The sequence below is a fragment of the Hypomesus transpacificus genome, chromosome 6 (assembly GCF_021917145.1).
Source record: "Hypomesus transpacificus isolate Combined female chromosome 6, fHypTra1, whole genome shotgun sequence".
In the NCBI taxonomy this organism is placed as follows: Eukaryota; Metazoa; Chordata; class Actinopteri; order Osmeriformes; family Osmeridae; genus Hypomesus; species Hypomesus transpacificus.
Genome location: NC_061065.1, coordinates 9399018 through 9418603, shown reverse-complemented (window position 1 = coordinate 9418603; position 19586 = coordinate 9399018). Strand labels below are relative to the sequence as shown.

At 44.0% G+C, this 19586-nt stretch overlaps 3 protein-coding genes across 7 annotated transcripts; all 3 read right to left on the bottom strand.

Annotated features, from left to right (window-relative positions):
- Positions 1-234: 234 nt before the first annotated feature.
- LOC124468745 (alpha-1-antitrypsin homolog) lies at positions 235-3657 on the bottom strand. 2 transcript variants are annotated; one of them, XM_047021672.1, is made up of 5 exons: positions 3629-3657; positions 2374-3052; positions 1895-2165; positions 1077-1224; positions 235-860 (listed from the first exon to the last, which is right to left on the bottom strand). In XM_047021672.1, the coding sequence occupies exons 2-5, from the start codon at positions 3041-3043 to the stop codon at positions 669-671; spliced, it is 1281 nt and encodes a 426-aa protein (XP_046877628.1). In that variant the 5' UTR covers positions 3044-3052; positions 3629-3657; the 3' UTR covers positions 235-668. The 2 variants fall into 2 exon arrangements, with proteins under 2 accessions (XP_046877628.1, XP_046877627.1); XM_047021671.1 differs by lacking the exon at positions 3629-3657 and adding an exon at positions 3306-3406.
- Positions 3658-7587: 3930 nt separating this feature from the next.
- On the bottom strand, positions 7588-10978 carry LOC124468746 (alpha-1-antitrypsin homolog). Of its 2 annotated transcripts, none has more exons than XM_047021674.1 (5): positions 10950-10978; positions 9698-10373; positions 9228-9498; positions 8414-8561; positions 7588-8163 (listed from the first exon to the last, which is right to left on the bottom strand). In XM_047021674.1, exons 2-5 carry the CDS (start codon positions 10362-10364, stop codon positions 7972-7974), a joined length of 1278 nt encoding a protein of 425 aa, XP_046877630.1. In that variant the 5' UTR covers positions 10365-10373; positions 10950-10978; the 3' UTR covers positions 7588-7971. The 2 variants fall into 2 exon arrangements, with proteins under 2 accessions (XP_046877630.1, XP_046877629.1); XM_047021673.1 differs by lacking the exon at positions 10950-10978 and adding an exon at positions 10627-10932.
- Positions 7588-18427, bottom strand: LOC124468744 (alpha-1-antitrypsin homolog). Of its 3 annotated transcripts, XM_047021668.1 has the most exons (7): positions 18323-18427; positions 17091-17769; positions 16621-16891; positions 15807-15954; positions 15372-15556; positions 8414-8481; positions 7588-8163 (listed from the first exon to the last, which is right to left on the bottom strand). In XM_047021668.1, the coding sequence occupies exons 2-6, from the start codon at positions 17758-17760 to the stop codon at positions 8457-8459; spliced, it is 1299 nt and encodes a 432-aa protein (XP_046877624.1). In that variant the 5' UTR covers positions 17761-17769; positions 18323-18427; the 3' UTR covers positions 7588-8163; positions 8414-8456. The 3 variants fall into 3 exon arrangements, 2 of the variants coding, with proteins under 2 accessions (XP_046877624.1, XP_046877625.1); XR_006956223.1 differs by lacking the exon at positions 8414-8481 and having other exon boundaries at positions 7588-7815; positions 15043-15556; XM_047021669.1 differs by lacking the exons at positions 7588-8163; positions 8414-8481 and having other exon boundaries at positions 14981-15556.
- Between the last annotated feature and the right edge of the window lie 1159 nt (positions 18428-19586).

Genomic DNA, 19586 nt, shown 5'->3' with positions numbered 1-19586 from the left:
TGGTTCTGGATCATTCCTGTCCTGAAGCCACAGCTAGAATGTTTGTTTCTGAATATGCAGTTAAACCGTTTTTTCTTTTTTTCTTTGATGGAATTTGCTGTATTTTGGGTACAGGGGAAACTTTTTAAATTGTGAATTCAGGTAAACATACTTAGATACTATAGACATCTGACAATGTTACACAAGATAGTATACAATAAATGTGAATGCACAAAGAACAATACAGTCACTTCCTTTGAGTTTTAATCTTTTATCATCCAACAAAAATGTTCACAGAGGAGCACTACGTGTACCGGTATGCAGGTGGCCGAAGTACTGACGGATGACACATCCTCCTTTTCATCAAAAAACTAGTACAGGATGTTAGTATTAAGGTGAAGCCAAACGATCTGAAGGAAGAGTAATTACATGTGGCCATCATTGGTTCAGGGATTAATGTGTTGTGTACACACATATTGTCTCAACTTCAGGGAGAAAGTACACAACACTCCTTTATGTAAATAGATTGTAGTAAAACAGTAAAATTGTAGTAAATACTGTAGAAATCAGTTGTTACAAAAACAAAAGTTATAAGAGTTACAGATGTGTTCTGTACTACAACACCACAGCTGAACATCTTGTCTGGTGGTTGTCTGTGGTCAGGTGACCTTCCCAGGTGACTGGTCAGGTTACTTAGCTGTGGGGTCAGATATCTTCCCCATGAACAGGATGCTCTTGGTGGAGTCTTCAACAATCAGCACCAGGAAGGGCCTGTTCAGGTTCATGGTGTCTGGTAGCGACATGGGCATGATTTCAATGGTGGTGCCAGCGACTGCATCAGTGCCGGTTTCGTCAACAGTCAGCACAGCCTTGTGGGAAATCTGGAGGGGACAGGAAATAGATTTGTTGTGTTTTGAATTGTTTTGAGTTGAATTAGTCTGGTTACTGATTAAGGAGTAACTAAATGAACCATCCAAAAGGGTTCAAAGTAGAAGTGCCAGAAAAAGAATTATGTTCTGTACCTAGAAAATGAATGCCTGAATCACTGCATAATATAGACCCCACACACAGGGGGAGTGTACTGGAAGGTACTGTACCTTGGACACCTTCAGTTTGGTCTCCTCGGAGATGCCAGAGAAGTCAGCTGTGTCTGCGAAGGCATTCACCATACCCATGTTCTTTAGAATGTCGCCCAGCGAGGAGGAAGCAGAGATGGAGATCTTAGGCATGAACAGATCCACCGAGCTGAAAAACAGACACAAGTTGAAATTTAAATTGTTTTGTTTCCTTGATCCAAATTTGTGACATGACATTCATGACATTTATCACATGAAATGTATGTGTTTTAGGTAACATTGAGATGATAGAAGTTAAAAAACGATTAGGATACACACAACTGCAGCACTAAAGTATCTGCATAAAGGAACCAAATGATTCTGCATGGAAATGTAACATATAATAAATGAATCTGTAAAATATATACATATTTTAAAAGAACATAAAAATTAAAAACGTGTTTTTGGTTAAATCCAACCTGTCCCTTCGTGTGCAAAAGTAAACAATAAGACCTGAATCAAAATCAGTAAAGTAAACACACAGTAGGACTGCACACAACGCGGGTCGCCAAAACTAAATTTAACCACCCCTAATCTACAAGTTATAGTTCTTCGTCAGTAACTCATGTCTTCAGAAGAGAAAATCAGTCATTCATTCCAGGCATGTAGGTTTCATTATACATGAGTCGGAATGTCCCAACCCCATTTTGAAAACGGCAACTCTGTCTCCCTCTGTGTTAAGAAAATTACATTCAACAGCCACATCCTCAGTTCAGAAAAAAAAGCTGTCCTACATACCTTTGAAAACAAACCTGAGCCCCTGATACATTCATCAAAATTAATTAATTTGTGAGACCAACCTTCTGAACATTGAGTCGTGCCAGTGCTTGATGTAGTCCTTGTTGAGGTACGACTCTACAGTCTTCATCTTGCCTTCGTCGGGCAGGATGACCATCATGGAGGTGTTGCCTTTGTAGGGCAGCATGATGACGCTGGTGAAGTTGTCTGGATCTTGGAAGAAGTCAAAGCGGCCCGTCCTCTTCATCATGTCCACCTCAACCTTGGTGTTCTCATCCACCTGGAAGGAGGCCTTCTTCGTCATTTTAGCTTCAAACGGCTTCTCCCACTTTCCTACAGAAAATTAAAAAAATATATATTTTATATCGTATTTATATTTGTTGACCTTTTTTCCGAATTTTTGGAATAGAGACATTTGAGATGTAATCTCAATTATAAAGAATTGAATGAATTCTTATCCCCATCCACGTTCACGGAACACACCCTCCCGAACCCTCAAACTTGCTGCTGCCGTTTGAAGGGGGAACATCAGGCGTCCTACCTCTGAAGAGGACGTAGTTAATCAGCACCATGGCGGTATCAGGGTCCAGCCCCTGCACCATGTCCGTGATCTTGTCCTGCGTCTTCTGAGCGATGAACTTGTTGATCTGAGCCGCAGCCTGCTCCGTTTTCTTGAAATCGACATTGAAGGCCTCGCTGGAGTAAAAGTGCTTGGCGTCGTTCAGGAACCTTTCTTGGGTCTTGAAGCCGTCCCTCATGGCCAGAGCGTTCCCCATGTCCAGCAGCATGGTGTCCTTAGCGTGACTCAGCATGTGGAGGAGGTGTTCGTAGGCTTCGTTGACCTGCTCCGGGGTCAGCTTGGAGTAGCCCAGTGTGGAGAAGATCTGGCTGTGGGTCTCGCCCTTGGCTCCCAGCGACAGCATGGAGAGTGCGTTAGCGATGCCCAAGGGGGAGAAAAATACATTTTTGACGTCAGGCCTGGCACTCAGGGACCTGTAGAGCGCCATGGCGAAGTCTGCATTGTGGGGGGAAAGCTTGTGGCAGGCATCCTCCCCTTGTCCATGGGAGTGGTGGGGCTCGTTGGGGCCGTGGTGGAGGTGGTGGTGGTGGTGGTCCTCGCTGTGGCCCCCGTGGTCCCCCTCATGAGGGGCGGCACACGCCACGGACAGCAGCACGGCTGCAATCACACCACAGATAGCTTTTCCCCACATGTTCAGGTCCTAGAGCAGGCACACACACAGCGACATTTACTCACTCAGCAGACACTTTCATAGAATGGCACTTTGCATGGAAGAGGTGTGGGACACGATACAGTGCACAAGCTGTGCAGCAGCACACGGTGTAACTTTACTTCCTTGGGCTGAGCAGGATTTGAACTCACAGTCTAGTGTGAATGAGGTACATGACTGGAACACCTCTTTCCTACATTTACATTTAGTCATTTAGCAGACGCTCTTATCCAGAGCGACTTACAGTAAGTACAGGGACATTCCCCCCGATCCAAGTAGGGTGAAGTTCTTACAGCGGTGCCAACCAAGAGGTCTGTTATATCCTTCGTAATACTTTTGTTCAGAGGCCTATTAAAATGTTCACCTTGCACACAATTTTGTAAACATCTAACTTGTCAATGCATTTTCTTCATCCCTTCAGCTTCTGTGACTTGAAATACAGTTTCTCCCCATCTGAGCTCACTCCTTTGAATAAAGCATTTTGGCCCTGTATGTACTTGATGTATATATAAATAAAAATGATAATGCTCAACGAAAGGCCTTAGTCAAGAGAGAGCCTGTCCTTACCGTCAATATCTTTGTTGCCGGAGAGCGTTTGTGGGCAAAGCTGAGTGTATATATGCCCCTATGAGAGTCAGCTGACCACATCTGGCTAATTATTAACCCAGACCAACCATCCTCTGACCTTAGAGTATCTAAAGATTTGGCTGCAGAACAACATCGAGTGATGCAATCAGCACAACAGCACCAGTCTCACAATACCTCCAATTAAATGCATCAGTGTTAGAAAGAGTAAATTAAGTAAACATTTTACAACCTTTGATTCCTGGTATATTATCTGTGATTCCTCTGTAGGCCCCCAAAACAGCCCTAATATAAGCATCCTGATTGGATGATGATTGCATTCAGCATTGCTGAGTAGGAAAATTGCATTCAGGTGACATATTTTGCACTCCATGACAAATGCTGTGTCCAATTAAGTCATATTTTCAAGAAATATCAGCATGTCAGTCACATACTGGCACAGCACAGTGGGAGGTCTGTGGGGAGACTAAACCTAGTTGAACCCAATAACTGCTGATTCTGAACATGTGTTATGGTGCTGTGGTTGTTTAGCTTTAATTGGTTTTCGAGCAAAATGACCTGAGTGACGTAATGTAAAATCCAGCCTGAAGCAGTGCAGGTTCAGACAGGATAAATCCCTCTTTAATAGTGTTTTGCAGTAAAAAAAAAAAACGACCTGAAGTCTCAGTTAATGAAAATTTGTTACAGTATAATCTTCTAAAATTCCACATTAAATCATGGAGATCAAACAAGCCAAATCCAATTCTTGCAGCTGCATTTTGTAATGGCCTGTTATTTGGTCTTAATTCACAAACCAATACATTAAATAATTTAACATGAACCACCAACCACATTTTCAAAAGCAGATACAGAGATGGGGCTGGCATGGGCAATCTGGAATTGTAGAAGTTCCAAGGTCAACAGCGTACATTCTTGAATTCTCAAGTGGGGATGTTGGAAACATTAAAGTAGCGACCGAATGATGAAACATGAAAACGTAGAGTAAACAATGAGCATGTGACGCCTGTCAAGGTAAATGGGCCAGGAGTTCCTCCTCTCATGAGCCCTCTGTTATCAGCCTGAGGAGACTGCAAGGAACAACAGAAAAGATGAAAGGCAGGAGGGAGGAGGAGAAAGAGGGAGGGAGGGAGGGAGGGAGGGAGGGAGGGAGGGAGGGAGGGAGGGAGGGAGGGAGGGAGGGAGGGGGTCCTGGCCCAGGGAAATCAACAATCAATGTGTTTATGGATTCTGTTTAAGCAGCTGTCTTGTTATGGCTTGAATCTGCATGCTGGCTGCCGCTTACTGAAGCACAAAGCTGTAATTATTGCTGAATAGGAATCAGCCCAGGATCATTCATCATTGTGCTAAACAGATACCACAACAGAAAGGGACAGAGTGAGAGAGGGATTTCAACATAGTGGCAATCAATCAATAGACGCCCCCACATACTAAAACAAAAGTACAGAAGCACACATCGCCTACCACCTCCCCACTCACACACACACACAGTCTGAGTTAGCTTTAGGCCAGTGTACCAAGGTTCGAGTGGAAGGTGAAGTGGAGGAGGTCAGCGGTGGTGGAGGGGCCCATGGGAGGGGAGAGGACCTGAGGGATGGTGGAGGGGGTCAGGAGTGTTTGATGGAGCCAAGGGTGGGTACAGGGGGGTGGATAGAATTCGATAGGGCTTGTTTCTAGGCAGGACTCTGACCACAGGTCAAAGGTCAAACCAGCAGTGAGGCCATGGGGAATATCTGTCTTTACTTGTGACCACCTACAAAGTTTGTACAGAAAAGTTGCAGCAGCTATGACTGGCTGCTCATTTTCTCTGTCCTCATCTTCATCATCCTCTTCTGATCCTTTCCAAGCTCCTTGTTCCCTCTGCCTGGCTAGCTCAGGGCACACTCTCACGCAGCTCTGTCCAAACTCCAACACAAGGGTGTTGAAAGAATATTGATCTCCGCTTGCTGGTGCTGTTGACCTGAGGGGCCAAACTCCAGACAAACAGCCATGGTTATGGTTCTCAGAAGACCTGAATATGTGGTGTGGGCTGACAGAACACACTCAGTACCCTCTTTTACACACACACCACACACAACTACACAAACATGTTGTGTATTTCTTATGAAACATCTGGCTGAGTAAAACTGTACTGTTCACTTTTACATTGCCATACACTGCATATTCAAACTGTTTGTAATCAAACCATCAATCAACAACAAAAATAATTGACACATTTAATCACATTAAAAGTGAACACAATGCACTGTACATAAAATGTAACATTTAATATGATAAAGCTTTTCAATCTTGCTTTGACTGATTACTGTGTATAGCCTGTATAAATGATAAAATAATTACTTGGTAGTTTTCAGTGTGTAAATGAAGCAGTGAGGAGTCTTTAAAAGCACCTAGCTTTAGTAAATAAAGCAGGGATAGTAATGACTTAACACATGAGGGTTTAGCAATGAAAGCTAATTCGTTATACTCAGATGGTTGTCAAGCAAGCCTTACACTGCCATCTGGTGGGTCTTCAACTAAACTAATTTGGAAAAATACTACTTTGTGTGATTTACGCCTACATTTACAGATGACATTGTATTCACTTAGCAGACGCTTTTATCCAAGCGACATTAACTGCATATATATAAAGTCCAGCAGAAGATCAAGGATCAGAAGTGCATCGTTCTACTAAGTAGCCTAACAGTATTTTAGTGAGTCAAGAAACGGTCTGTACCAGGCACTGAGGCACACAGTGTTAAGTCACCACATTTCAGCTACCAGGCACGGTGGAACAATAGTTCTGATACATTCTTCCGAAATCTCTTTCAAATAACATATAGGTCCTGCTTTTAAATGAACTGTGTGAGTTATGAACAGGTCTGTGACAGCTTATTACTGGCGCCTGAGAAGGCTATGATCGAAGGTCGCGCGGGAAGAGAAGACATCAGTAGAACAGGATCCAAAAGATGAACAGTACTTCCAGCTCACCACTAGAGGGCCACATCCTGGAAATACACTCTCCCAATGCTGCAAAATTGAATTACAAAAGTCAGAAACATTTTTTGAGACATCAAACATGAAACCATTAGAATGGTAGCTGAATGCCAGTTTGAATAAGAGCATGTGCAAATTAATGTGAATATAAAATAAAGACCCATTACGTTTTCCATTCTACAATAAATGTTTTTGAAGAATTACTTTACCGTTTTAGTTCTGTTGTGTCCTCTTCCAACTCTTCTTTCTCAGACTCACGTTCATGCTGGCTACTTCCCACTTGTTCCTCCCCGGTTCTGTCCTCCCCTCCTCTAAACCTCCATCGAACTCTAACCATGTCTTTCACAGTAGACCCCTCCCCTCCTCTCAAGACCTCTTCCTCCTCTAGGTCTGAGCTCCCAGTTTCTTCCTCCAACACCTCTCTCATCTCACTCTTTTCCTTCCTCACTTCAAAATATGATTTCAGACATGCATGCTCCTTTTTTTCCTCCTCCTCTTTAAATGTACCTGTTCTCCCTCCATCTTCCTTGAGGTCTTCTTCCCCTTTGCTGGTCTCCCCCCTTCTGTCTTCTCCCTCTCTCCTCAAAGCAATCTAAACTAATCAAGTGCTCCTTCTTTTATCCTGGACACCAAACATGTTGTTTCATGCTGTAGCATGGAGGGCCCAGATATATTGACCCCTGTTGAGTTCTGGAGGAACCCAACCCAAAACCCCTCCCTAAAAGATCCCCCCCTACCCCCCTCCCCGAAAGATCGTCTCTGGAACCACCAGTGTACTTTTTCTTTGATGAAAACGCTTGGATATGTTTGATTTGTCGGAAAAGAAAATCTGGTAGGGGTTCATTATTCTAAAACATTTCTTCAGACGTTGATTTTGACTGTACACACGGTAATGGTGGTATGGCAAACATTATTTACCTTTGGTATACAATAACTGTGAAAACACAAAGAACAATACAGTCACTTCCTTTGAGTTTTAATCTTTTATCATCCAACAAAAAATTTCACAGAGGAGGAGCATTACGTGTACCGGTATGCAGGTGGCAGAAGTACTGAAGGATGACACATTCTCCTTTTCATCAACAAACTAGTACAGGATGTTAGTATTAAGGTGAAGCCAAACGATCTGAAGGAAGAGTAATTACATGTTGCCATCATTGGTTCAGGGATTAATGTGTTATGTACACACATATTCTCTCAACTTCAAGGAGCAAGTACACAACACTCCTTGATGTAAATAGATTCTTGACTTTATAAGAGTTACAGATGTGTTCTGTACTACAACACCACAGCTGAACATCTTGTCTGGTGGTTGTCTGTGGTCAGGTGACCTTCCCAGGTGACTGGTCAGATTACTTAGCTGTGGGGTCAGATATCTTCCCCATGAACAGGATGCTCTTGGTGGAGTCTTCAACAATCAGCACCAGGAAGGGCCTGTTCAGGTTCATGGTGTCTGGCAGCGACGTGGGCATGATTTCAATGGTGGTGCCAGCGGCTGCATCAGTGCCGGTTTCGTCAACAGTCAGCACAGCCTTGTGGGAAATCTGTAGGGGACCGGAAGTAGATTTGTCGTGTTTTGTGAAGAGTTGAATCAGTCTGGTTACTGATTTAGGAGTAACTAAATAAACCATCCAGAAGGCTTCAAAGTAGAAGTGCCGGAACAAATAGTATGTAGGGTATTAATTGGAACCCTAAATAGTTATTTCTGACATTTAAACTCTAAAAAATGAATGCCTGAATCACTGCATAATTTAGACCCCATACACAGGGGGTGTGTACTGGATGGTACTGTACCTTGGACACCTTCAGTTGGGTCTCCACAGAGATTCCAGAGAAGTCAGCTCTGTCTGCAAAGGCATTCACCATGCCCATGTTCTTTAGAATGTCGCCCAGCGAGGAGGAAGCAGAGATGGAGATCTTAGGCATGAACAGATCCACCGAGCTGAAAAACAGACACAAGTTGAAATTTAAATTGTTTTGGATCCTTGATCCCCATAGAAATGTGTTCAGGTAACATTGAGATTACCAAAGAAAAAAAAGGATTAGGATACACACAACTCCAGCACTAAAGTATCTGAATAAAGGAAGCAAATGATTCTGCCTTGGAAATGTAAGCTAGAATAAATGTACCTGTAAAATATACAAATATTTAAAAAGAACATGAACATTAAACAGCAGATTTCTTTAAATTGCTTTAGTTTAGATTAGACATTTAAGTTTAAATCCAACCCCTCCCTCTGTGTGCTAAAGTAAACAACAACACCTGAATCAGAATCGGGTAAATAAACACACATTAAGACACAACAAGGGTCCCCAAAACCATAGTTAACCACCCCTGATCTACAAGCTATAGTTATTTATCAGTAACTCATATCTTCGAAAGTGAAAATCAGTCATTCATTCCAGGCATGTAGGTTTCATTATACATGAGTCGGAAATGTCCCAACCACTTTTTGAAAACGGCAAATCTGTCCCCCTCTGTGTTAAGAAAATTACATTCAACAGCAGCATCCTCAGTTCAGAAAAGAAGGCTGTCCTACATACCTTTGAAAACAAACCTGAGCCCCTGATACATTCATCAAAATTAATTAATTTGTAAGAGACCAACCTTCTGAACATTGAGTCGTGCCAGTGCTTGATGTAGTCCTTGTTGAGGTACGACTCTACAGTCTTCATCTTGCCTTGGTCGGGCAGGATGACCATCATGGAGGTGTTGCCTTTGTAGGGCAGCATGATGACGCTGGTGAAGTTGTCTGGATCTTGGAAGAAGTCAAAGCGGCCCGTCCTCTTCATCATGTCCACCTCAACCTTGGTGTTCTCATCCACCTGGAAGGAGGCCTTCTCCGTCAGTTTAGCTTCAAATGGCTTCTCCCACTTTCCTACAGAAAATAACACTTTTTTATTGTATGTATATTTGTTGACCTTTTTTCCGAATTTTTGGAATAGAGACATTTGAGATGTAATCTCAATTATAAAGAATTGAATGAATTCTTATCCCCATCCACGTTCACGGAACACACCCTCCCGAACCCTCAAACTTGCTGCTGCCGTTTGAAGGGGGAACATCAGGCGTCCTACCTCTGAAGAGGACGTAGTTAATCAGCACCATGGCGGTATCAGGGTCCAGCCCCTGCACCATGTCCGTGATCTTGTCCTGCGTCTTCTGAGCGATGAACTTGTTGATCTGAGCCGCAGCCTGCTCCGTTTTCTTGAAATTGACATTGAAGGCCTCGCTGGAGTAAAAGTGCTTGGCGTCGTTCAGGAACCTTTCTTGGGTCTTGAAGCCGTCCCTCATGGCCAGAGCGTTCCCCATGTCCAGCAGCATGGTGTCCTTAGCGTGACTCAGCATGTGGAGGAGGTGTTCGTAGGCTTCGTTGACCTGCTCCGGGGTCAGCTTGGAGTAGCCCAGTGTGGAGAAGATCTGGCTGTGGGTCTCGCCCTTGGCTCCCAGCGACAGCATGGAGAGTGCGTTAGCGATGCCCAAGGGGGAGAAAAATACATTTTTGACGTCAGGCCTGGCACTCAGGGACCTGTAGAGCGCCATGGCGAAGTCTGCATTGTGGGGGGAGAGCTTGTGGCAGGCATCCTCCCCTTGTCCATGGGAGTGGTGGGGCTCGTTGGGGCCGTGGTGGAGGTGGTGGTGGTGGTCCTCGCTGTGGCCCCCGTGGTCCCCCTCATGAGGGGCGGCACACGCCACGGACAGCAGCACGGCTGCAATCACACCACAGATAGCTTTTCCCCACATGTTCAGGTCCTAGAGCAGGCACACACACAGCGACATTTACTCACTCAGCAGACACTTTCATAGAATGGCACTTTGCATGGAAGAGGTGTGGGACACGATACAGTGCACAAGCTGTGCAGCAGCACACGGTGTAACTTTACTTCCTTGGGCTGAGCAGGATTTGAACTCACAGTCTAGTGTGAATGAGGTACATGACTGGAATACCTCGTTCCTACATTTACATTTAGTCATTTAGCAGACGCTCTTATCCAGAGCGACTTACAGTAAGTACAGGGACATTCCCCCCGATCCAAGTAGGGTGAAGTTCTTACAGCGGTGCCAACCAAGAGGTCTGTTATATCCTTCGTAATACTTTTGTTCAGAGGCCTATTAAAATGTTCACCTTGCACACAATTTTGTAAACATCTAACTTATCAATGCATTTTCTTCATCCCTTCAGCTTCTGTGACTTGAAATACAGTTTCTCCCCATCTGAGCTCACTCCTTTGAATAAAGCATTTTGGCCCTGTATGTACTTGATGTATATATAAATAAAAATGATAATGCTCAACGAAAGGCCTTAGTCAAGAGAGAGCCTGTCCTTACCGTCAATATCTTTGTTGCCGGAGAGCGTTTGTGGGCAAAGCTGAGTGTATATATGCCCCTATGAGAGTCAGCTGACCACATCTGGCTAATTATTAACCCAGACCAACCATCCTCTGACCTTAGAGTATCTAAAGATTTGGCTGCAGAACAACATCGAGTGATGCAATCAGCACAACAGCACCAGTCTCACAATACCTCCAATTAAATGCATCAGTGTTAGAAAGAGTAAATTAAGTAAACATTTTACAACCTTTGATTCCTGGTATATTATCTGTGATTCCTCTGTAGGCCCCCAAAACAGCCCTAATATAAGCATCCTGATTGGATGATGATTGCATTCAGCATTGCTGAGTAGGAAAATTGCATTCAGGTGACATATTTTGCACTCCATGACAAATGCTGTGTCCAATTAAGTCATATTTTCAAGAAATATCAGCATGTCAGTCACATACTGGCACAGCACAGTGGGAGGTCTGTGGGGAGACTAAACCTAGTTGAACCCAATAACTGCTGATTCTGAACATGTGTTATGGTGCTGTGGTTGTTTAGCTTTAATTGGTTTTCGAGCAAAATGACCTGAGTGACGTAATGTAAAATCCAGCCTGAAGCAGTGCAGGTTCAGACAGGATAAATCCCTCTTTAATAGTGTTTTGCAGTAAAAAAAAAAAACGACCTGAAGTCTCAATTAATGAAAATTTGTTACAGTATAATCTTCTAAAATTCCACATTAAATCATGGAGATCAAACAAGCCAAATCCAATTCTTGCAGCTGCATTTTGTAATGGCCTGTTATTTGGTCTTAATTCACAAACCAATACATTAAATAATTTAACATGAACCACCAACCACATTTTCAAAAGCAGATACAGAGATGGGGCTGGCATGGGCAATCTGGAATTGTAGAAGTTCCAAGGTCAACAGCGTACATTCTTGAATTCTCAAGTGGGGATGTTGGAAACATTAAAGTAGCGACCGAATGATGAAACATGAAAACGTAGAGTAAACAATGAGCATGTGACGCCTGTCAAGGTAAATGGGCCAGGAGTTCCTCCTCTCATGAGCCCTCTGTTATCAGCCTGAGGAGACTGCAAGGAACAACAGAAAAGATGAAAGGCAGGAGGGAGGAGGAGAAAGAGGGAGGGAGGGAGGGAGGGAGGGAGGGAGGGAGGGAGGGAGGGAGGGAGGGAGGGAGGGAGGGAGGGAGGGAGGGAGGGAGGGAGGGAGGGAGGGAGGGAGGGAGGGAGGGAGGGAGGGAGGGAGGGAGGGAGGGAGGGGGTCCTGGCCCAGGGAAATCAACAATCAATGTGTTTATGGATTCTGTTTAAGCAGCTGTCTTGTTATGGCTTGAATCTGCATGCTGGCTGCCGCTTACTGAAGCACAAAGCTGTAATTATTGCTGAATAGGAATCAGCCCAGGATCATTCATCATTGTGCTAAACAGATACCACAACAGAAAGGGACAGAGTGAGAGAGGGATTTCAACATAGTGGCAATCAATCAATAGACGCCCCCACATACTAAAACAAAAGTACAGAAGCACACATCGCCTACCACCTCCCCACTCACACACACACACAGTCTGAGTTAGCTTTAGGCCAGTGTACCAAGGTTCGAGTGGAAGGTGAAGTGGAGGAGGTCAGCGGTGGTGGAGGGGCCCATGGGAGGGGAGAGGACCTGAGGGATGGTGGAGGGGGTCAGGAGTGTTTGATGGAGCCAAGGGTGGGTACAGGGGGGTGGATAGAATTCGATAGGGCTTGTTTCTAGGCAGGACTCTGACCACAGGTCAAAGGTCAAACCAGCAGTGAGGCCATGGGGAATATCTGTCTTTACTTGTGACCACCTACAAAGTTTGTACAGAAAAGTTGCAGCAGCTATGACTGGCTGCTCATTTTCTCTGTCCTCATCTTCATCATCCTCTTCTGATCCTTTCCAAGCTCCTTGTTCCCTCTGCCTGGCTAGCTCAGGGCACACTCTCACGCAGCTCTGTCCAAACTCCAACACAAGGGTGTTGAAAGAATATTGATCTCCGCTTGCTGGTGCTGTTGACCTGAGGGGCCAAACTCCAGACAAACAGCCATGGTTATGGTTCTCAGAAGACCTGAATATGTGGTGTGGGCTGACAGAACACACTCAGTACCCTCTTTTACACACACACCACACACAACTACACAAACATGTTGTGTATTTCTTATGAAACATCTGGCTGAGTAAAACTGTACTGTTCACTTTTACATTGCCATACACTGCATATTCAAACTGTTTGTAATCAAACCATCAATCAACAACAAAAATAATTGACACATTTAATCACATTAAAAGTGAACACAATGCACTGTACATAAAATGTAACATTTAATATGATAAAGCTTTTCAATCTTGCTTTGACTGATTACTGTGTATAGCCTGTATAAATGATAAAATAATTACTTGGTAGTTTTCAGTGTGTAAATGAAGCAGTGAGGAGTCTTTAAAAGCACCTAGCTTTAGTAAATAAAGCAGGGATAGTAATGACTTAACACATGAGGGTTTAGCAATGAAAGCTAATTCGTTATACTCAGATGGTTGTCAAGCAAGCCTTACACTGCCATCTGGTGGGTCTTCAACTAAACTAATTTGGAAAAATACTACTTTGTGTGATTTACGCCTACATTTACAGATGACATTGTATTCACTTAGCAGACGCTTTTATCCAAGCGACATTAACTGCATATATATAAAGTCCAGCAGAAGATCAAGGATCAGAAGTGCATCGTTCTACTAAGTAGCCTAACAGTATTTTAGTGAGTCAAGAAACGGTCTGTACCAGGCACTGAGGCACACAGTGTTAAGTCACCACATTTCAGCTACCAGGCACGGTGGAACAATAGTTCTGATACATTCTTCCGAAATCTCTTTCAAATAACATATAGGTCCTGCTTTTAAATGAACTGTGTGAGTTATGAACAGGTCTGTGACAGCTTATTACTGGCGCCTGAGAAGGCTATGATCGAAGGTCGCGCGGGAAGAGAAGACATCAGTAGAACAGGATCCAAAAGATGAACAGTACTTCCAGCTCACCACTAGAGGGCCACATCCTGGAAATACACTCTCCCAATGCTGCAAAATTGAATTACAAAAGTCAGAAACATTTTTTGAGACATCAAACATGAAACCATTAGAATGGTAGCTGAATGCCAGTTTGAATAAGAGCATGTGCAAATTAATGTGAATATAAAATAAAGACCCATTACGTTTTCCATTCTACAATAAATGTTTTTGAAGAATTACTTTACCGTTTTAGTTCTGTTGTGTCCTCTTCCAACTCTTCTTTCTCAGACTCACGTTCATGCTGGCTACTTCCCACTTGTTCCTCCCCGGTTCTGTCCTCCCCTCCTCTAAACCTCCATCGAACTCTAACCATGTCTTTCACAGTAGACCCCTCCCCTCCTCTCAAGACCTCTTCCTCCTCTAGGTCTGAGCTCCCAGTTTCTTCCTCCAACACCTCTCTCATCTCACTCTTTTCCTTCCTCACTTCAAAATATGATTTCAGACATGCATGCTCCTTTTTTTCCTCCTCCTCTTTAAATGTACCTGTTCTCCCTCCATCTTCCTTGAGGTCTTCTTCCCCTTTGCTGGTCTCCCCCCTTCTGTCTTCTCCCTCTCTCCTCAAAGCAATCTAAACTAATCAAGTGCTCCTTCTTTTATCCTGGACACCAAACATGTTGTTTCATGCTGTAGCATGGAGGGCCCAGATATATTGACCCCTGTTGAGTTCTGGAGGAACCCAACCCAAAACCCCTCCCTAAAAGATCCCCCCCTACCCCCCTCCCCGAAAGATCGTCTCTGGAACCACCAGTGTACTTTTTCTTTGATGAAAACGCTTGGATATGTTTGATTTGTCGGAAAAGAAAATCTGGTAGGGGTTCATTATTCTAAAACATTTCTTCAGACGTTGATTTTGACTGTACACACGGTAATGGTGGTATGGCAAACATTATTTACCTTTGGTATACAATAACTGTGAAAACACAAAGAACAATACAGTCACTTCCTTTGAGTTTTAATCTTTTATCATCCAACAAAAAATTTCACAGAGGAGGAGCATTACGTGTACCGGTATGCAGGTGGCAGAAGTACTGAAGGATGACACATTCTCCTTTTCATCAACAAACTAGTACAGGATGTTAGTATTAAGGTGAAGCCAAACGATCTGAAGGAAGAGTAATTACATGTTGCCATCATTGGTTCAGGGATTAATGTGTTATGTACACACATATTCTCTCAACTTCAAGGAGCAAGTACACAACACTCCTTGATGTAAATAGATTCTTGACTTTATAAGAGTTACAGATGTGTTCTGTACTACAACACCACAGCTGAACATCTTGTCTGGTGGTTGTCTGTGGTCAGGTGACCTTCCCAGGTGACTGGTCAGATTACTTAGCTGTGGGGTCAGATATCTTCCCCATGAACAGGATGCTCTTGGTGGAGTCTTCAACAATCAGCACCAGGAAGGGCCTGTTCAGGTTCATGGTGTCTGGCAGCGACATGGGCATGATTTCAATGGTGGTGCCAGCGGCTGCATCAGTGCCGGTTTCGTCAACAGTCAGCACAGCCTTGTGGGAAATCTGTAGGGGACCGGAAGTAGATTTGTCGTGTTTTGTGAAGAGTTGAATCAGTCTGGTTACTGATTTAGGAGTAACTAAATAAACCATCCAGAAGGCTTCAAAGTAGAAGTGCCGGAACAAATAGTATGTAGGGTATTAATTGGAACCCTAAATAGTTATTTCTGACATTTAAACTCTAAAAAATGAATGCCTGAATCACTGCATAATTTAGACCCCATACACAGGGGGTGTGTACTGGATGGTACTGTACCTTGGACACCTTCAGTTGGGTCTCCACAGAGATGCCAGAGAAGTCAGCTCTGTCTGCAAAGGCATTCACCATGCCCATGTTCTTTAGAATGTCGCCCAGCGAGGAGGAAGCAGAGATGGAGATCTTAGGCATGAACAGATCCACCGAGCTGAAAAACAGACACAAGTTGAAATTTAAATTGTTTTGGATCCTTGATCCCCATAGAAATGTGTTCAGGTAACATTGAGATTACCAAAGAAAAAAAAGGATTAGGATACACACAACTCCAGCACTAAAGTATCTGAATAAAGGAAGCAAATGATTCTGCCTTGGAAATGTAAGCTAGAATAAATGTACCTGTAAAATATACAAATATTTAAAAAGAACATGAACATTAAACAGCAGATTTCTTTAAATTGCTTTAGTTTAGATTAGACATTTAAGTTTAAATCCAACCCCTCCCTCTGTGTGCTAAAGTAAACAACAACACCTGAATCAGAATCGGGTAAATAAACACACATTAAGACACAACAAGGGTCCCCAAAACCATAGTTAACCACCCCTGATCTACAAGCTATAGTTATTTATCAGTAACTCATATCTTCGAAAGTGAAAATCAGTCATTCATTCCAGGCATGTAGGTTTCATTATACATGAGTCGGAAATGTCCCAACCACTTTTTGAAAACGGCAAATCTGTCCCCCTCTGTGTTAAGAAAATTACATTCAACAGCAGCATCCTCAGTTCAGAAAAGAAGGCTGTCCTACATACCTTTGAAAACAAACCTGAGCCCCTGATACATTCATCAAAATTAATTAATTTGTAAGAGACCAACCTTCTGAACATTGAGTCGTGCCAGTGCTTGATGTAGTCCTTGTTGAGGTACGACTCTACAGTCTTCATCTTGCCTTGGTCGGGCAGGATGACCATCATGGAGGTGTTGCCTTTGTAGGGCAGCATGATGACGCTGGTGAAGTTGTCTGGATCTTGGAAGAAGTCAAAGCGGCCCGTCCTCTTCATCATGTCCACCTCAACCTTGGTGTTCTCATCCACCTGGAAGGAGGCCTTCTCCGTCAGTTTAGCTTCAAATGGCTTCTCCCACTTTCCTACAGAAAATAACACTTTTTTATTGTATGTATATTTGTTGACCTTTTTTCCGAATTTTTGGAATAGAGACATTTGAGATGTAATCTCAATTATAAAGAATTGAATGAATTCTTATCCCCATCCACGTTCACGGAACACACCCTCCCGAACCCTCAAACTTGCTGCTGCCGTTTGAAGGGGGAACATCAGGCGTCCTACCTCTGAAGAGGACGTAGTTAATCAGCACCATGGCGGTATCAGGGTCCAGCCCCTGCACCATGTCCGTGATCTTGTCCTGTGTCTTCTGAGCGATGAACTTGTTGATCTGAGCCGCAGCCTGCTCCGTTTTCTTGAAATCGACATTGAAGGCCTCGCTGGAGTAAAAGTGCTTGGCGTCGTTCAGGAACCTTTCTTGGGTCTTGAAGCCGTCCCTCATGGCCAGAGCGTTCCCCATGTCCAGCAGCATGGTGTCCTTAGCGTGACTCAGCATGTGGAGGAGGTGTTCGTAGGCTTCGTTGACCTGCTCCGGGGTCAGCTTGGAGTAGCCCAGTGTGGAGAAGATCTGGCTGTGGGTCTCGCCCTTGGCTCCCAGCGACAGCATGGAGAGTGCGTTAGCGATGCCCAAGGGGGAGAAAAATACATTTTTGACGTCAGGCCTGGCACTCAGGGACCTGTAGAGCGCCATGGCGAAGTCTGCATTGTGGGGGGAAAGCTTGTGGCAGGCATCCTCCCCTTGTCCATGGGAGTGGTGGGGCTCGTTGGGGCCGTGGTGGAGGTGGTGGTGGTGGTGGTCCTCGCTGTGGCCCCCGTGGTCCCCCTCATGAGGGGCGGCACACGCCACGGACAGCAGCACGGCTGCAATCACACCACAGATAGCTTTTCCCCACATGTTCAGGTCCTAGAGCAGGCACACACACAGCGACATTTACTCACTCAGCAGACACTTTCATAGAATGGCACTTTGCATGGAAGAGGTGTGGGACACGATACAGTGCACAAGCTGTGCAGCAGCACACGGTGTAACTTTACTTCCTTGGGCTGAGCAGGATTTGAACTCACAGTCTAGTGTGAATGAGGTACATGACTGGAACACCTCGTTCCTACAGTCGGCCAACCAAGAGGTGGAACCGTGTTATATCCTTTGATAAGGATGCGCTTTAACTGCACAATGTCAATTGCAGTTATTTAACTGTTTCAGACTGTTTCCTCTGAAGAAAATATTCTTCAGAGGCCTAATAAAATGTTCACCTTGCACACAATTTTGTAAACATCTAACTTGTCAATGCATTTTCTTCATCCCTTCAGCTTCTGTGACTTGAAATACAGTTTCTCCCCATCTGAGCTCACTCCTTTGAATAAAGCATTTTGGCCCTGTATGTACTTGATGTATATATAAATAATGATGATAATGCTCAACGAAAGGCCTTAGTCAAGAGAGAGCCTGTCCTTACCGTCAATATCTTTGTTGCCGGAGAGCGTTTGTGGGCAGAGCTGAGTGTATATATGCCCCTCTGAGTCGACCACACCTGGCTAATTATTAACCCAGACCAACCATCGTCTGACCTTAATGTGTCTTCAGATTTGGCAGCAGAACAACATCCAGTGATGCATCCAGCACCACAGCACCAACGTCACCACAGCAACGTCTCCACTTCCAATGTGGGTTGGGGGGGTGACACATTCCCAGTAAACACAATAAAATGGATCAGTGTTAGAAAGAGTAAATGAACTAAACATTTTACAGCCTTTGATTCCTGGTATATGATCTGTGATTCCTCAGTAGGTCCCCAAAACAGCCTTAATATTAGCATCCTGTTTGGCATTGCTGAGTATGAACATACAGTTATTCAGCTGACATATTTTTCACTCCATGACAAATGTTGTGTCCAATTCAAGTCATAATTGTAACTAATCTCAGCATGTCAGTCACATGCTGGCACAGTACAGTGGGTCTGTGGAGAGACTAAACCTAGTTGAACCCAATAACTGCTGAACTGAGGGGGAGGCTAATGGGAATATCAGTCTTCTCTTGTGACCACCTACTACTCTTGTGACTACCTGCTGCTCCTTTTCTCTGTCCTCATCTTCATCATCCTCTTGTGATCCTTTCCCAGCTCCTTGCTAGCTCAGAGCATGTTCTCTCCAGACTCGGCTCCAGAACAAATTAAATGGGTGGGCATTTTTTTTCACAAGGGGGGGCACGCATTTACAAAGTATGAGAGTCAAAATAAGAGCATGACCTACATATTCTGCAGGAAAGTGTAGGCATCTTGATATAGCCAATGCCAGTATTTCTTATTTATACTTTAACAAAATAATTTTTTGAGGGGGTACAGCATTCCATTTGGGCGGTCATTGCCTGTCGATGCCCCCCCCCCCCCATGGAGCCGAGACAAGTTCTTGCGCAGCTCTGTCCAAACTCCAACACGAGGGTGTTGAAAGAATATTGGTCTCTGCTTGCTAGTGCTATTGACCTGAGGGGCCAAACTCCAGACAAACAGCCTTGGTTTGTGGTTCTCAGAAGACCTGAATATGTGGTGTGGGCTGACAGAACACACTCAGTACCCTCTTTTACACACACACCACACACAACTACACAAACATGTTGTGTATTTCTTATGTAAAATCTGGCTTAGTAAAACTGTACTGTTCACTTTTACGGTTGCCATACACTGTAAAAAAATATTTAAACTGTTTGTAATCAAACCATCAATC

Excerpts from the sequence above, each read along its gene's own strand:
- LOC124468745 (XM_047021672.1), bottom strand. The coding sequence starts at position 3,043 with ATGTGGGGAAAAGCTATCTGTGGTGTGATTGCAGCCGTGCTGCTGTCC. Across the intron at positions 2,166-2,373 it reads TAACTACGTCCTCTTCAGAG|GAAAGTGGGAGAAGCCGTTT; the intron begins GTAGGACGCCTG and ends AATTTTCTGTAG. Across the intron at positions 861-1,076 it reads CCAAACTGAAGGTGTCCAAG|ATTTCCCACAAGGCTGTGCT; the intron begins GTACAGTACCTT and ends TGTCCCCTCCAG.
- LOC124468746 (XM_047021674.1), bottom strand. The coding sequence starts at position 10,364 with ATGTGGGGAAAAGCTATCTGTGGTGTGATTGCAGCCGTGCTGCTGTCC. Across the intron at positions 8,562-9,227 it reads CACGACTCAATGTTCAGAAG|CTCGGTGGATCTGTTCATGC; the intron begins GTTGGTCTCTTA and ends TCTGTTTTTCAG. Across the intron at positions 8,164-8,413 it reads CCCAACTGAAGGTGTCCAAG|ATTTCCCACAAGGCTGTGCT; the intron begins GTACAGTACCAT and ends GGTCCCCTACAG.
- LOC124468744 (XM_047021668.1), bottom strand. The coding sequence starts at position 17,760 with ATGTGGGGAAAAGCTATCTGTGGTGTGATTGCAGCCGTGCTGCTGTCC. Across the intron at positions 15,955-16,620 it reads CACGACTCAATGTTCAGAAG|CTCGGTGGATCTGTTCATGC; the intron begins GTTGGTCTCTTA and ends TCTGTTTTTCAG. Across the intron at positions 15,557-15,806 it reads CCCAACTGAAGGTGTCCAAG|ATTTCCCACAAGGCTGTGCT; the intron begins GTACAGTACCAT and ends GGTCCCCTACAG.